Genomic DNA, 18,535 nt, shown 5'->3' with positions numbered 1-18,535 from the left:
GAGGATTAGTCAATAAATTTTGGAGAGTTAAAGTCAACATGAATCTTTGTTACTGTGTTTTTAACGCTGAGGAACGTAGCATACCTTGGGAAAAACCAGCATCAGCGATTGCATTTTCAGCAGGTGCATAGATGGTGAGACTTGGTGGCCGGGGCAGACCTCGAGCTCTGCTGCTCGCTCATTTGCCTGACTTCATTTTCTGCAGTGTTTCCATCTCACTTTGCATTTCTCTCATCATCATCCTTGTTTCTCTCCTTCTCCCTAGACTTCTCGGGCTTCCCGTTGGGCTGACCCTGACCACTTTGCCCAGCGACAGAGCTGCATGAATACGTTTGCCAGCTGGTTTGGCTACATGCCGCTGATCCACTCTCAGATGAGGCTCGACCCCGTCCTCTTTAAAGACCAGGTCTCTATTTTGAGGAAGAAATACCGAGACATTGAGCGACTTTGAGGAATCCGGCCAAGTGGGGGAGGGGAAGCGAGAAGGGACGGGGGTCAAGCTGCTTTCTCTTCCCAGTGCAGATCCACTCATCAGCAGAGCCAGATTGTGCCAACTATCCAAAAACTTAGATGAGCCGAATGACAAAAAAAAAAAAAAAAAAGGCCAATGAGAACTCGACTCCTGGCTCCTGGGACTGCACCGGACTGCTCCAAACTCACCTCACTGGCTTCTGTGTCCCAAGACTAGGTTGTGTACAGTTTAATTATGGAACATTAAATAATTATTTTTGAAATGATTGCTATGCAGGTTTAAACTTTTTTAATGATCAAAACTATTAAAAACCAGAGTTCTTTGTTTAATCAAAATTGTGTTGGTTGTGAATATTTCAAAGCTGCTATTCCTTTTCCCACAGACATCATTGTCATGGCCATGTAGGGTGTCCTGCAGTTTCAAAAGTTCAGACTTCATGGAAAACACAATAAGTCACTCTACCCATTATCAAGAAATAGCTGAGCATAAGTTGTAACGTCATTATTCAACTTTGCCAGTGCAAATTGTTTTCCACTTCGAATCTTCAAATCCACTTGAACTTTTATCTCTAAAATGTCGCTGCATGAAAGAAAGTATGACGACTTCCAGGTAGGCAGTTCTAACTGAAAACTCTATGTTTGAGATAGATACATATGATAATCATTTTTCATTGGGGGGTGGGGGGAAATTAGTATTAGTACCAAGAAAATACTAGTATAATTAAGAAATGTTCAGTTTGCACAAAGAATCATCTGGATAACCCACCAGCATGTTAGTGAGATGGAAATACAGACCCACAACAGTAACCCAATACTTGCAGGGGTGTGGGCACGGTTATAGATTCAACCATTGACCTAAGTCTGTGTAGCACTGGGAAAAGGCTTTGGTTTAGAAGCCAAGGAAGAATGAATATATTGGGGAGAACAGATTATTTGCAAGATGAACTCTTTAATGTTTGTGAAAATCTCAAGTTTCAGAGTTTCTCTATCGAGAAAGAAACAGGGGTAATAAGGTGGAAATGCACACCAATGAACAAGAGGATTGCTGCAGAGTAACTGAGGAGGTGTCTAGCCATTGGGACCCTGATGCCATTTTCAGTCAAACATTGTTTTGAGCAAGAATCTGGCAAACAAAATAACAACAAATGTGAATACAGTTTCTTGTACTTTTAATTTTTAAATCTGTGGAGAAGTTTAGTTATGCTTCTTGCTGAAAAGAACATTTCTGTCCCTGAAAATGCTATCTTGGGCTTATAATTATTGTTAAATTCTAAGTATAAACTGAAAAAAAAAACATATCCCTAACTCTATTATGAAAAATGGAGACTTCTGATATTAAATGCTTTCTTCTACTTGGAAGAGGCCAGAGAAAACAGGGAAGAGAAAGATATTATTGAGTTTTACCACTTGTTATGCAGAATAAACAATAAGCACTTGAGAGTCCCTCCCTCAAACTCTCATACATTTCATGTTTCTTTACCATTTATTTTCAGTTTTGTTTTAGAAGAAAAGTTCATCAGATAATGTTGTTCTGATAGCTTCAAGTGGCCATCTTAGGTCAGTGGAAACCATAAGTCCAGTGGACTTTACCTCATCCTTTCTTTGTAAACATCTGGGAGAGGAAGAGGAACTTGCAATGATAGCTTGGGGATGATGCTGTAAACAGGAATGAAAGTGTTTGCGGAACTCCAGAGAGGTGACTCAACAGGCTACCTAGCTGCAGAACAAGGAGTAGGGCCCACATATCCAGATGGTGTTTTCAGATGTGCATAGACAGTGAAGTTCAATTGAAGAGAGGCTTTTCTCTGCAGCCTCATGACTCAGAACAGCTCCCTAAATACCTCTCTCATCTAATTGGACCCATCCGTAGTCCATTCTCAAACATGTGACATTTTCCCTTAAGTAGATGTGATTATCTTTTATGCATTTGTTGAAAAATAATTATTAAGTCCATGGTACTTGCACTTGTGTCTTTCTATAAAACGTTTGGTCTTATAGGTTTTGTGTCATTTAAGCTGCACTTCTCAGTAAGTTAAAAGATTAGCAGTTAATCTTTATTCATTTGGCCTTTGCGAATGTGTATTTAAATTATTTTTTTCAGGATTGGCAAATTATTCTTGTGTCTTTCTCCTTTACAAAAAAATAAATGCAATATTTTGTTCAGTGACCCCAAAACTAACTTGAAACTTAGGTGGTCATGTTGGCTTGCAAAGCAATGTCCCTAATTGTACCAGTCAGTCACACAAGTGGATTCAAGGACCTGCTTTGCCAGACTGACCTGTCACCAAGCTCACAGAACACATGTCTTCCACAAACAACGTGTGTCATGTGAAGAATAATGGTAATTATAAATAAGAACAGGATATGACACACCTTTCGTCCACTTTAAGTCTCCACAGTTTCATTTTATGTCATTCTCTGAGCAAATCTCTTTGGGATGTGAGCTAGCGTGTTCTTCTCCCATTTGGAATATAAGACTGGGAATAGAACAATGCTTAACAAATCAGTGAAGCTCAACAGTAATATGTAATTTTAATTCAGTTAGGAAAGAGTTGTACTGCATTGCAGCAAGTTGACAAATCATAGCCATCTCTGTAGGGTGTCAGGAGTTATCTCCTGGTCAACTTTAATGATAACTAGGGGTCCCGAAGTGGGCTAACATGTGCTGCATTGGAGAGAAGCCAAGGTCCAAGCAAGAGTTCAGTGCCAACCACATAATGAATTGCTTACAGAAATTCTAGAGGACTCAGCCACTTATGGATTTCCACATAGCATCTTTTCCCAGCTCCACATTAAGACACAGGATCTTAAAAGTAATTTTTGTAAAGCTGGCTATGTATTTATGTATTTATATGAAAGGGTTATAAATATCAAAGCTTACCAACACATTAATACGGATCACCTTTGTTCAAGCTAGCAAAGTGGCTCAAACTTGAGACTGTAGAGAAAAATCCATGAAATGATCACAATAGTCATACCACAAAAGATAGCATAGCTAGTTGGGCCTACCTGGTCGTATCAACACATTTTCAGATAGATGCTTCAGAAAAAAGGGAAAGCTTGTTACTGGAATCTTATGTGCATTATACTTTAATTTCTTCTTGTTACCAATGGTGCTCAAAGAAGGATCAATCCGGTTGCATCCTTCAATTTCCCTTTTAGAATGACTTTTGATTTTCATTACAGTAGGCTATGTTAGCCTTTATTTTGGTGGTTCTCAAATACCTGGTGACTTGAAAGAATATTATGCTGGTGGCCTTTCATAAAGGTTACTGAACTTTAATCAGGGGTGAGATGAATGAATGTGAATAGGCCTATATACTATTTTTTTTTTAATTAAAAAAAAAAAAAACAGGGCACTTGATTTAAGAACAAACCTGTTTAGAGGGCGGGATCAGGGAAAAGACAGCCTTACTAGGTTGGAATCTGAATGAGATTCTTGCTGGACAAGGCTGAATTGTGGATGCAAAAGCCAAGCAAACTTCCCAGACCTGGGAAGTGTCTTGTGTTCCCTTGGGTCTCTGAGAGCTCCAGTATTTAAAAGTAGTAGTTATTGCCATGAACTCTCAAATAAAAATGCTCCTGCCTTTTAATTGTGAATATAATCAACATGCAGCCAGTACATCAGGACCCCAGTTGCTGAATTCATTTACCTAGTTCCCATTTACAGCGACTATGGACAAGAACCTTTCAGATGGTTTTGTCATTCTTGGCCAGATTTAACCAAGAAATTTCTTTCACCACCAGCCTCATTTTCTCAGGCATGCTTACAGGGACAAAGTTGTTTTGAGTTAAGTTCTCAGCAAATAAGCATTAATATCACACTGTGTTAAACTTGTCTCACTTGGTATTAGAACTTCAGCATAAAGAGATTAGTTTATTCTTTGACACCAAGTCTGTTTTTTTTTTTTTTTTTTTTTGCTTTGAGACAGAGCCTTGCCCTGTCACCCAGGCTGGAGTGCAGTAGTGCAATCTTAGCTTACTGCAACCTCCACCTCCTGGGTTCAAGCAATTCTCCTGCCTCAGCCTGCCTAGTAGTTGGGATTACCGGCGTGCACCACCATACTGGGCAAATTTTTGTATATTTAGTAGAGACAGGGTTTCACTATGTTGGCCAGGCTGGTCTCGAACTCCAGGCCTCAGGTGACCCACCTGCCTCTGCCTCCCAAAGTGCTGAGATTACAAGTGTAAGCCACCATGCTTGGCCCCACGTCTTTTTTTTTTTTTTAAAGCTTGGGGGATTAAGTACCCTAAGATAGTGGTCTCTCCCATCAGTTCAATAATACTGTACAGAACCTCTGGATAAAAAAGCTGTTATTTACACCATAATTGTAATGATGGACGTGACTCCTCAAAACCACCTCTGCCCTTTTTGCCCTTTCCAAAAATCAAAGGCTTTTGTCTCCATGAGTTTTACCTAGTAGGGATTGTAGTTGTCACTGGTCTAGAGTTCCAATACATTTTATATCAGGAACCTCAATGAGCTACCCAGAATTGGAACTTACATGGCCCAGTAACTAGGAGAAGAAGGCAACTCTTGAGAAAGCTGAGCCCTCAGGATAGCACAGTCTCACCCTTGTTTAAAATCAAGTCAGGCTAGCCTTTCAGTCACTCTGGTTTTGTAATGATTTGCCTTTTAGGCCTCAGGCCATTTGATTTCTGCAATAGTTTTCTGTTCTTCTCCTACAGGAATACATCCCTGTCCTTTCGGTTGTAACTATTACTAAAACTAGGGCCATGCAAATGACCTGGTTACCATGTAATGAACCTTGTGTACTTATTTTGAGAGAACAATATGTATAGGATATGTTGAGGGGCAGAAAGAAAGACATCAAAAACTGGAACTATTTTAGGTGGCAAATTGTAACGCAAAAAACAAAAGTATACCTTATTTTGTATACGATGTACATTTGGGACAGAGTTTTCTAATATGTTGCCAATGTTTTTGTAGTGTCACCACAGGTCTTTTCTGAAGTGTTTTCCCCATTTGTTATAGAGTATTAATGACTTAGCATAATTAAGCCCTCAAGTATGTGTGAGAGAGCGCGTGTGAGAAAATACAAAGCCATAGATCTTGATTTACTTCACTGACCTGTGTAACTTTATGTCTGGGTTTCGCCATCCAAGATAGATTGTTTTATAGAGAGTGTCACCAAAGACTTTTTCCTTCCAATTTATAGAAGAAAAAAGAAATTATTAATAAATGACATGACTTTTCATCTGTGTGGTTTTCATTCCATCTTTTCTGTTGACTGCAGAAAGACGCCAGTTCTCAGGAGGATTCTGTGTGCCAGGAAAGGCCAAGCTTCCTTGGGGGTTCTGGGGTAGACAGGCAGATAAGGTTGGACAGAGAGTGTGCTGGGTGTAGGGCCAGCACTCCCAGCCTGGCTGCAGCCCAGCGCCCAGCCTTATGGGGAACATGGGGCTGCCAGCCACAGCCATCTTCCAGACCAGATGCAGCTGGTGCTGTTGGAAGCAGGCCAGGGTGAACAGTGGTGATATGCCCAGTTCACAACATTCCTTCGCATGAATGCTGGGACAAAGTGGCAGGGCCGAGCCCCAGAGCATCTGAATCCTGACAGCTGTGGCCATTACCCCTTTGGTTTCAACTACTGCATCGAGCTCATGAATTGCTGGCTTGCGAGGCGTATATCACACTGGCATTTCTCAAAAGAATTTTTAAGTGCTTCAGGTGTGTTGCAGCTCCATGATTCAAGGCCACTGTAGTAAGGTTTTATGTTCTTGCAATACTCCTTCCTTCTCTCCTGTTTTCCTCCCTCGCTCCTTCCATCCCAGTGGTAGCTCTCCCCCAGCTCTGTTACTCTTCTTCTCTCTTTTCTTTCTTTGGGCATTTTTACAGTAAAAACATTAAGTCACCAATTTCACATATTTACAGGAGAGCAAATGGCAAATTGCATTTGGGAGCATCGATTTGCTTTATGACATCAATCACATTTTGTGTTCTGTATTTCACTTTGTCCTTTTGTAAAATGGTGACTTTAAAATAGTTACTTACAAAGACTTTCTGAACAACAACTGCCTACTGAGCACTGAACAAGGCAGATGAAAAGGTGAGCTTGGACAAGGCCACTCCAAGGCAAGTCATCAGAGCAGGCTCGGAAAGGAATGTGGTAAACACAGGTCCTAAGCTGGCACACTGTTATGATAGTGCCACTTGTAAAATCTGGCCCCAGGGTGTGCCTAACAGTAGAATCATTTCCAAGTTGGAGGACAAATGAGGAGGCTGGTTGGAGAAGTAACTTTTAAATTTGGTTCCAACCTACCTCACAGATGTTTCAATGAATGCTATAGCGTGCAAAGATACCTTGAGCGATCCTCAATTACAGATGATGTTGCTTTATGGTCTGAGCATTTCCACTGAGTCCACTCGTGAGATGAGAAAACTAGAAGTTATGTGTAGATGCCTGCGTCCTTCTACGTTAGCCTCCCCTGACTTTGTGCAGCCTCTGTGGTTTGCAGGAACTCAAAATACTGGGGGAGAAATTAGACTACGCTGGGTACTCCTCTAGGCTCAAATATGCTTTAGAGGATACAGTAGAGGTACTCACCTACTAGAGTGGATTCAAGGTTTTTATTAGCTTTTGACCTCAGACACATGAAACTGTCCAAGTTTACAGGTTAAAATTACAGTCTTTGGAGCCCAAACACCTGGGGTCGAATCTTGACTCTTTGTCTTCGTAGTTTTGTGACCTCATTGAAATTACCTGATCTCTCTGTGCCTCAGTTTCTTCAGGTAAGTAGTAGTCTATACTTTATAAAGCTCTCCTGAGGATTAAATGAGTTAATAAATGTAAAGTTCTTAAAGTAGCACCTGGTACAAGCAGTATGTAGTTTTTACCTATTAGTAATAGTTAATATTTTGCCAAAATAGTTTATTTTAACCTGTTGAAGAGGAAATATTCTTAGTTTAATGTTTAGGACCTTAATACTGACCCAAATTAAACTGTGGTCCCTCTAGTTCACAGGCACTTCTGGTTTTCAATTATAATCACATTTTAATGCCTCTTAACATGAAATCATCATAACATTCAGCAATCATCAGCAATCCATCAGCAGAAATTGTGCTAAGTCACTTTTTTTTTTTTTTTTTTTTTTGGTCTGCCTTTGAGGGATGGTCTGTTTTTCATTCTACTCAGTGGAATGTAATTGAGGTAGCTCTGGTCTGAAATGAAGTTTAGGTGCCAATTATTGTTTCTTTCTTGGTGACTTACATTTTATAAAGAAAGAAAGCATGCTCCTGTCAATATGCAAATTATTTGCCAAGTTTGAATTTGTGTTACAAACTAAACTGTAAATAACTTGGTTTCCTTGACCAAATATGCTGGTAAAACAGGCCTAAAATGTGTCTTTAATCAGACGGGATCATATCATCCCATCTTAGAGTAGAAAAAATGTTAAGCTATGAAGAGGGAGACTTGGAGGCTATTTTGGCTGGTCCCCAAATATGTCATTTTAGAACATATTTTTTTAAACTTATATATAGGGAACATATTTCCATGTCATTAAATCATCTCATCTAATCAAATGTTAATGCTGCATAGTGCTCCATTGTCTGGCCGTTTCCTATATTTCATAATTTTTTCACTCAACTTCTGCTCTTGGAAATTTAGGTGTTTTATAATTTCTTACTATTATGTAGTAAATATTTAAACAACAATTTAATGTAATGAATACAGTGGTAAATATTCCTCAAGATAAATCTTTGTTCATATCTGTGACCACTGTTTTAGGATAAATAACAAACATGAAATTGGTAGGTCAAATGTTAAAACTATTTTAAAGATCTTCACTGCATATTCACAATATATTTCAATATAAAGTCTACGAGTAGAAAATCTAAACTTATCCAATAAAAAGCTATATAGAATTTAAATAAGGAAATTAGTATATTTGTTTTCGGTTGGCCACCAGGTTAATTGCCACGTAGTTAAAACGAAGGGAAAATAATGCTGAGCTATAATTGCTAAGAGTCTATGGTTTAATATTTTTTGATAATTGCAGTTTGGCAGCCAAAGTGTTTGAAATAAATTGGGGTCCAGGGAGGCAAAATTAACAAAGGGGTCCTCAGTGGTTAAGAAAGAAAAAAAGGTGACTGTCATTTCCTTGCAGAGACCAATTTACTGGTATTAGCCTTCTTATTGGATGTTGGAACAGTTTTCGTGGGTACCATGTCACTTGTGTCTTCTTTCTAGGTTGAAACACAGTAAAAATGAAGCATTCCTCTCAAATGTTTTTCTTTTTCTTTTGGTAATATCCATATCAACTAATTTTTAATTAAAGCATTTTAAGTATCACCCCTTGGCAGCTAGTGCCCTTTTCTACCAATAGCAGCCTGTTTTCTCTTAGGGGAACCCACCTCTCTTTCCCTCATAGCACCTATCATTTGAAAGATGCTGGCCAAGCCCATCATCCTGACTCCAGGAGAAATAATAACCTGTCAGGTCAAGGAAGCCCAATTCTAGATCATCTGTGAGCACTTTTTTGTTGTTGTTCTTGTTTGAGACAGAGTTTCACTCTTGTTGCCCAGGCTGGAGTACAATGGCGGTGCCATCTCGGCTCACTGCAACCTCTGCCTCCCAGGTTCAAGTGATTATCCTGCTTCAGCCTCCTGAGTAGCAGGGATTATAGGCATGTGACACCATGCCCAACTAATTTTTGCATTTTTAGTAGAGACAGGGTTTTGCCATGTTGTCCAGGCTGGTCTTGAACTCCTGACTTCAGGTGATCTGCCTGCCTTGGCCTCCCAAAGTGCTGGGATTAAAGACGTGAGCCACCACACCCAGCCCTGTGGGCACTTTTAAGAAGGAGGTCTCATATTTCCCCTAGCGTTATGTACACAATAGAAAATGGTGAGGATTACACTAGCAGTGTAGCAAGGCTGTAAGATGTGCTGGGGCAGACTTCATGGGAGATATGCATTTAACTGACATCTTAAAAAATTAGTAGGGATTTAACTAGCTGAAAAGGGTATGAAGTAAACCTTTGTCTTACAACAGAACCTAATGGACACCTTCCACCAGAAGTACGTGGCAGAGAGAAAAGTGAGGGTCTAAATCTATGTGAAAGACATCGTCATAACACAAAGATTTAGTAGGTTCAGTTTGACAGGGCTAAGGATGACTGCTTGGCTAACAGTAGGTACTCCCAGAAAAAAATGTAACTAATAATAATAATAGTTCTCTTGAATCTCATCTTCCTTCCCCCTAATGAAAAAGTTTCAGTGCAAAACACTGAAGTGTGGGTCATATCTGATTCTATTGCACTTGCCAGAGAAAGCATGTGGAGGATAGTAGCATATTATTTCCAAAATCGTTAGAGAAGATCTGGCTCTGAAGACTTTGGGCATGAAATAATTGACTTCCAAATTTTTGATTACGATGTAGAAAGTTACAGGAGTTGCACTCTCATCCTTATAATGAGTACAATGAGTACAAGTTCAATAGGCTACAATATTGTGATCACTTAAAGCCTAGCAGAGAGCAGAAGATGCAAAGAAATTTAAATAAACCAAATCTTAGGAAGACACAATGCATTCCTAGGAGAAAAGTGTCCTATGACTGCTTTCATTCCTAGTAACTCCAGGGTGTTACTCCATCATAGACTGGGGTAAGGAGAAATCAAGTAAACTGCTAACAAAATTTTGGTAGCCACGAGTGGGTTGGCATGAGAAATTTAAATTCCAAGGTGATCCAGTCAAATATTGATCTGTGCTCACCTGCCCATTTTTTTCCCATGGGGCATTCCTCAAGTGGAAGTAGCAGGATACTCAATGCTAGATGCAGGATAGGAGGTCTGAGAGAAATCCCCCTGAGGCACACTGGATCTTCACCAGGTAAAATGCAGTGGCCCATCAATGACTGAGGACAGGACAAGAACACTGAGAAAGATCCCCTCCATTCCAAGATGCAGAGGACCATAACAGTGCAAGGCAGTGGTCCACTAAAGACCAGGGGAAGAGCAAGAAAGTTGAGAGAGATTGCCCTGAAGCACACAGGAAAGATGTTCCCACCCAGGTATATTGAACTTCCACCATGTACATGGCACTGGCCAACCAAAGACTGAGGGCAAGGATGGGGAAGTTAAGAAAAATAACCCTGAGGTTTACAGGACCTTCACCAAGTATAAGTCAGCAATTCTCCCAAGCCTGGGAGCAAGGCATGAAGGCTGAAAGAGTCTCTTTTTAAGGTACATAGGACCTTAATCAAATGCAAAGTAGTGACTTAATGAAAGCTGGGGAAGGGGCAGGATTGCTGAAATAGATGCCCTGAGGTGCTGTCATCAAGTGCAATGCAATTCTTGCTGAAGGCTGGGAGCAGTGTGTAACAGCCTGGGGAGAAATAGATCTCCCAAGGTAAGGAGACCTAGGGGTAGAGATGAAAAGCAAAGGGAATTCCTCTGTTCCCCAAAAAACTGGCAGCTGAACTATAAAGCACAGAGCATTTTTCATGGTACTTGGAATTCTAGAAGCTGAACTGTAAGCTATAGAGACCTTTAGAGTCTGGTGGTGGTAGTGCTCAGATCCAAAGCCCACTGAAGGGAAAGTCCCAACCCCATCCTCAAACATTTGAAGCCAGTGGTGAACAGAATCTAACTAAAGCTGCAGTGAAGCCCAGACCCTGTTCAATTACAAATCAGATTGAGATCTCTCACCAGCAGCCTAACAGAAGAAGAGGCATGATATTTTCTGAGGACAGTATTACTGCAGTAATAACTATCATTTTTATACACACACAATTTCTAGCATATAATACAAAATTACAAGACATACAAAGAAACAGAAAAATATACCTATGATAAAGAAGAAAACATTAATAGAGAAGATCCACATATAACCCAACTGTTGGAATTAGCAGAAAATAACTTTAAGATAATTGTTATAAATATGTTAAATAATCTAGTGAGAACAACGCACATTATTGAAAAGCTGAGAAGTTTAAGCAAAAACATGAAAAGATAGAAAAAAAACTAAATGGAAATTCTATAGAAATAATCAGAAATAATTTGTTTGATGAGTTTAACAACAGACTGAATGTAGCAGACTAAAGAATCAGTGAACTTGTCTGTAATCCCAGCACTTTGGGAGGCTGAGGAGGGCAGATCACAAGGTCAGGAGATCGAGACCATCCTGGCTAACATGGTGAAAACCCGTCTCTACTAAAAATACAAAAAATTAGCTGGGCATGGTGGTGGGTGTCTGTAGTCCCAGCTACTTGGGAGGCCGAGGCAGGAGAATGGCGTGAACCCAGGAAGCGAAGCTTGCAGTGAGCCGAGATCAACCCACTGCATTCCAGCCCAGGAGACAGAGCGAGACTCCATCTCAAAAGAAAAAAAAAAAAAAAAAGAATCAGTGAACTTAAAAGACATATCAATAAAAATTATCCAAACTGAAATGTAAAAAGAAAAAAATCATTTAAAACACAAACAGAGCTTCCACAAGAGAAGGATAATATCTAACAGTCTAACTTTAAGTAATTAGAGTCCTCCACAAAAGAGGTTAGAGTGACTAGGGAAGAAAAAAATATTTGACGAGACAATGGTTGAGAACTTTTCAAAAACAGATGAAGGAGATGAACTTACAAATCCAAGAAACTCAATTCCAAGCAGGATAAATATGAAGAAAAATATACCTGAGCACAAAATAGTCAAGTTATTGAGAATCAAAGATAAAAAGTATCCTCTAAAAATATCCTTCAAAAGAATGGCAAGAATATTTTCAGACAGACAATAGCTGAGAAATTTCATCTCCAGCAAACCTTAACCATGCAAATTACGAATACGAGGAACAAAAGAGAGAACATTACTATATATTTCCAGGTATTAGAGGACCAAAAAGTGACAACCTCTTAACTTCCTTATGTCTCGGTTTCCTTATCTGGTCAATATGGAGGTTTTTTTGTTTGTTTGTTTATTTATTTGTTTATTTTTATTTCCATAGGTTTTGAGGGAACAAGTGGTGTTTGGTTATATCAGTAAGTTCTTTAGTGGTGATTTGTGATATTTTGCTGCACCACGAGGCATAAGGAAGTTAAGAGATTGCCCCTGGTAACATAATAGTTACTAGTAAATCTACAAATCAACCAATCTGTTTCCGAGTGTGTTTTCTATTATATTTCACTGCCTGTCTCGATTCAACAGTCTCCAAAACCTTCCACGGTGAAGTGCCACATCACATGGATCTCTAGTGCACCATTGCATGAGGTGTAGACAATAATATGGAACTCGGTCAGAACACTCACATGCACCATCTCTGAGCATGTTACTGTTGATTCACTCATCTGTATTGTGTTTGTGGTGGGGTCTACAGTGTGTTGGAGCAAATGGGGATGTGTTTGTTAATTTGCATTTTCAAGTTTTTCTTTTTTATTTTAAAAATAATGTATACTTATTAAATTAACTCTTAAAAAAGATCAAAAAGAGAACATTATGAAAAATTAATACCAATAAATTTAACAAGTTAGATAAAGTGAAAAACTTTCTGAAAAATACAAATTTACCAAAACCAACACAAAAAGAAACAGAAAATTTGAATGGCCTTATATTTATTAAGGTTTTGAATTTGTAACAATGACCTTTTCTTTAGAAAATATCAAGAAACAATTGGATTTTTAATGAATTATATCAAATGTTTAAAAATGAAATAATTTCAATGTTAAATGAAGCCTTCCAGAAAATAAAAGGTGAGGAAACATGTTCCAATATATTGTATGAAGTTAGCGTAATGTTGATTAATAAAACCAACAAAGATATGAGAAGAGAAAACAATTACATAATGATATCCCTCATGAAATAGACACAAAAAATAAATACATTACCATATTTAATACAGCAATGTATGAAAAGGATAACACATCATGATCAATTGGAATTTTTTCCAGGGACGCAAGGTTGATTTACACAGAAAGTCAATTCAATGTTACTCACATTGTTACCAAATAGAAAAATAATATGATCATTTCAAAAAATACAGTAAAAGCAACCATTATTTATTATAGTCTCAGTAAAATAGAAACAGAAAGGAACTTTATCAACCTGATTAACTTTCTCGACCTGTTAACCCTACAGTTAACATCACAATCAATTGTGAATCATTGAGTACTTTCCTTCTAAGATCTGAAACAATTAAAAGTCCGCTCTCATCATTTCAATTCAACATTGTACTGGAATTCCAGCCAGTGGAGTGATACAAATAACAGAAAATTAAAGTCATAAAGATTGAAAACGAGGAAGTAAAGCTATTTTAATTCTATTTAGAACTATTTAGAAACCCCAAAGAATTTACAAAAAACTACAAAATAGAAATAAATGAATATATGAAGGTCTTACTATACAAGATCAACATATCAAAAGGAGTGGTATTTAAGAAAAGGTTGGAGACTATTCTTCTGACCTTGGCATAAGAAAACATTTCTTAGTACAAACAAAAAGTAATCATAAAGAAAAAAATATGAAATAAAGGAATAAAAATAAAAATAAACAATTTTGATGAAAAGTTTATTTCAATGAAAAGTTCATTAAAAGATGCCATTAAGAAAATACTGTTATGAAGTTTTGAAATTGGCAAAAATAATTTGTGATGATAATAATAAGAACAGTGGTTATCTCTGCATTGGGAAGGAGATGAGAAGTAACTGGAAAGCATGAGAGAAGTGCCTAGGGTAATTTAAATCTTTCATATCTTGATTTGGGAGGTGGTTACAATTGTACATATAACTGTCATAACTCAAGGAATTTTATACTTAACCTCTCTCTATGCACTTTACTATGTTATTTATACTTCAATTTAAGATGTGTTATGAATATGCAAATTCACAGGCAATAAATGAAATGCATTTTTGAAAACAAATATTAGCCAATAAGAAGACAACACAGCACCTTTCCTAAAAGTAGTGGCTACACCACAGAGAGATATCCAGGACTTAGGAAAGTAGGCTTTGCGCTACTGTGAAATGCTAGAGCAATTGGTTTTCAAGCTTGTTGGGTCCCACACTTCTTTGAGATTCAATTAAAGTTACGACTTCTGGCTCAGGGATACACATAAGCACATGCACACAATATTTGACATTTCATAATATGACATCATTAAAGAGTTTCATGGACTCCCTAAAGGTTAGCCATGGACTCCTTAGATTCTACTAATACTGGGGTAAGGAATGCCTTCCTAAATGCTTAAAATCATAGAAAGTTACAGCAGAAACGGCCTATCTCTTACTAAGTAAGACAGTCCTGTTTCTTAGGCAGCCTTTCCATATATTGGATTTTGATTTTGTAGGAAGATTTCATCCTCCAGTTTATATGACATTTCCACTAAATATAGCATGTGAAATCCCACCAAATCTTTTATTTTTTGCTATCCTATCTTGTGGGAGTGCTCAAGGTTAACAAAAAATAATTACCTGTGGTTTCCAAATAAGATTGAAATCATTGGCCTGAAGATTCTCAATGGGAAAATGAACCCACCTCCAAACCAAGTCGCCTTGAGTCAGAGGATCAACCAGTGTGTTGACATTATCAAGAACACAATTCAACCATGTAGAAACAATGATCATGATAGGCTTCTGAAGTTGGGAGGGGAGGAGAGGGCTAAGAGTGATAGACATTTTGCATTTTTAACAGATATGGGAAATTATCTGTATCGGGTGACTAATATGTTTTGTTATTCTTCATGATCCCAAACCCTTGGTCTAGCTCTGACTTAGAGCATCTGTGAATGGATATAATCTGACCTAGTTTTTCCAACAAATGGGCATGATATTCCACCCCCTTCCTTAGGTAAGAAAGAGAACATTCAGATTTTTCACTGAATATTATATCTATGGCCAATCTGTTTCCAACCTTTTTGAAGAATAAAGTATCTTTAAGCCAAGCATATCTCAGAAGCATTACATGTTGGTTTATTCCTTTTCACTCCCTAACTCTTTATTTATAGCTTGTAGAAATTGGCAGGAACAAATTCCTTTAGCTATTTTTTGCACAACATTGTCTAAATACTTTATTTTGAGGCCCCCTTTTTTCCTCGTCCATCATCTTGTAGTTTCTATAAAAATAAAGCCTCAAACTGCTTAAAGGCAACAACTCTGCAATATATCACTTAATCTTTAATTACGGAAACAACTGTCCTCATGTTATTTAGTTGAATACCTTATGCATCCTACATGAATGCTACAAAACCACTCCTTAAATAGCCATGCAAAAGCTAATTACCTTTTTGAGTTAGCCTGGATCACAGATTTTCTAAGAGAATCACCCAACTACATTACTAATGGTGGGCCATGGCTTTTGCAAGAAAATTGGGGTTGCCTTATCTAGAAATTTAATGATTATCCTACTGTAGTTTTCTAAAGTAAGGACACATTCTCACATGAAGTCAAGACCTCATTCAAGGGACAAGGTCATTGATAATGCAAGTAAACAAAAAAAGACAGAATCTATGTGGATGAATCCTTGGTAGTTAAGAGTTGAGATCTAGCTCTCTTGGTCCTGATCAATGGCTCCTGAATTTGTATGCCTATCAGTACCACTAAAGGTGCTTTAAAAAACATATAGATTTCTATGCCCACATCCAAAGTCTGATTCAATAGGCATGGGGTATGTCCTATCATCTGACTATTTTAACATATGAACAGATACTTCTGATCAATGGTCACATTTAGAATTATTGTCATACCAAGGTCCATGATCCTTTTGGGTCATGGGTACCTTTTAGAATCTGATGAAAGCTATGGGCCAATTTTTTAGAGGAATGCTGTATTAGTCCATTCAAATTGCCCCAACAAAATACCTTAGACAGGGTAATTTATGAACAACAGAAATTTATTGCTCACAGTTCTGAGGGCTGGAAAGTCTAAGATCAAGGCTCCAGCAGATTTGGTGTTTGGGTGGGGTGGGGGGCTTCCTCATAGAAGACACCTTCTATGTGTCCTCTTATGGTGGAAAGGGCAAAAAGTTTTCTTCAAACTTCTTTTATGAAGACACTAATCCCATTTATGAGAGCAGACTCCTCATAACCTAATCACCTCCCTTAAACCCTACCTCTTAATCTCACATTGGGGATTAAGTTTCAACATAGGAAATCTGGGGAGACAAAAAAATTCAGACCATAGCAAATGTACATATAGAACACAAAGTATAGGGAATGGTTTAAATAACAAGTCTAACCACATCCCTCTGCTACTTATAAGCACTCAATGATTCTGCATTACCTAGGAGATGGCGTTCAAACTCCTTTACATGGTTGTCTAGGTCTCATAATCCCAACCCTGATGCCTCTTGCTATTCTTCCAAGTGTCACTTTTTTTTCAGCAATAGTGAACTATTTATGGTTACCTACACATATTTTATTGTTTTTAGCCTTCATGCATTTTGTCGTCCCTTCAAGCAATGTTTTCCCTACTGCCTAGAATTCTATTATCTTCATTTCCCAGACCTACCCCAGCTGATTTTTCACTGATTCTTTAAGAGTGAATTCAGTCAATACTTCCTCCAGAATTTCTGGTCTATTTTTCCCAGCAGCCGTCTCAGGGTATGCTAGATCAGATATCCTTTACCTGTTCTACCATAGCATCCTGTGCATATTTCACAGCATATACCACATTATAGTGGGGGTTTTTGTTTAGGTGCCTTTCTGGCACAAGACTAGGAGATATGTGAGGGCAAGTATAGTATCTTAGTCATTTTCGAGCACCAGTGATTATATAGTGCCTGATCCAGAGTTAGTACTCAATGATTGTTTGTTGAATAACTTGGAAGAATTTCGAAGGCATGGGAAGGCACATTCAGATAGGGATGGTTGAATATGTCCTCTAAGACATGGAAACAGAGTAGGTAGCTGGAAGTACTTTGTTCAGAGGGTTATGTGTTAATAGAACTGAATTTTTAAAACTTTTATTTTAGGTTCAGGGGTACTATGTGCAGGTTTGTAATATAGAGAAACTCATGTCACAGGAGTTTGTTGTACAGATTATTTCATCATGCAGATGCTAAGTCACTTGTTATTTTTTCTTATCATCTCCCTCCTCCTACCCTTCACCCTCAAGTAGGCCCCAGGGTCTGTTGTTCCCATCTATGTATCCATGTGTTCTCATCATTTAGCTCCCACTTATAAGTGAGAACATGCAGTATTTTGTTTTCTGTTTCTGTGTTAGTATGCTAAGGATAATGGCCTTAAGCTCTATTCACGTTCCTGCAAAATATATGATCTCATTCTTTTTTAAGGCTGTATGATATTCCATGATGTATATGTACCAAATTTTCTTTATTCAGTCTGTCATTGATGAGATTTTAGTTGATTCCATGTCTTTGCTATTATGAATAGTAATGCAGTGAACATATGCATGCTTGTGAGTTTATCGTAAAATGATTTATATTATTTTGGGTATATATCCAGTAACAGGATTGCTGGCTCGAATGGTAATTCTGTTTTTATCTCTTTCAGGAATCACCACACTGCTTTCCACAATGGTTTTAAACTCCCACTAATTTAAACTAATTTAAACTCCCACTAACAGTGTATAAGCATTCCCTTTTCTCCATAACCTCACCAGCATCTGTTATTTTTTGACTTTTTAATAATAGCCATTCTGAATAGTGTGAGATGGTATCTCATTGTGGTTTGATTTGCACTTCTCTAAGAATGATCAGTGATATCGAGCTTCTTTTCACATGCTTGTTGACCATACATATGTCTTCTTTTGGAAAGTATCTGTTCATATACTTCGCCCACTTTTTTTTTTTTTTTTAGTTGGAATCTCACTCTTTTCATTCAGGCTGAAGTGAAGTGGTGTGATCTTGGCTCACTGCAACCTCTGCTCTCTCGGTTTCAAGTGAGTCTCCTGCCTCAGCCTCCCTAGTAGTTGGAATTACAGGTGCCAGCCACCACACCTGACTAATTTTTGTATTTTTAGTAGAGATGGGGTTTCACCATGTTGGCCAGGCTGGTCTCCAATTCCTGATCTCAGGTGATCCACCCACCTCGGCCTCCCCAAAGTTCTGGGATTATAGCTGTTAGCCACTGCCCCTGGCCCTTGGCCCACTTTTTAATGGGGTT

General features: G+C 38.2%; 1 protein-coding gene across 1 annotated transcript in view; it reads left to right on the top strand.

Annotated features, from left to right (window-relative positions):
- The window catches only part of EXT1 (exostosin glycosyltransferase 1), a 264,728-nt gene extending 264,277 nt beyond the window's left edge, over positions 1 to 451 (top strand). Inside the window, exon 11 of the mRNA NM_001168973.1 lies at positions 266 to 451. Within this exon, the coding sequence (NP_001162444.1) occupies positions 266 to 451 (186 nt within the window). The remainder of the gene's footprint in view (positions 1 to 265) is intronic.
- The last annotated feature ends 18,084 nt before the right edge of the window (positions 452 to 18,535 follow it).

The sequence above is a fragment of the Papio anubis genome, chromosome 8, assembly GCF_008728515.1.
Source record: "Papio anubis isolate 15944 chromosome 8, Panubis1.0, whole genome shotgun sequence".
Classification (NCBI taxonomy): domain Eukaryota; kingdom Metazoa; phylum Chordata; class Mammalia; order Primates; family Cercopithecidae; genus Papio; species Papio anubis.
The sequence above is the reverse complement of the archived record's forward strand: the minus strand, read 5'-3'. Positions and strand labels throughout refer to the sequence as shown.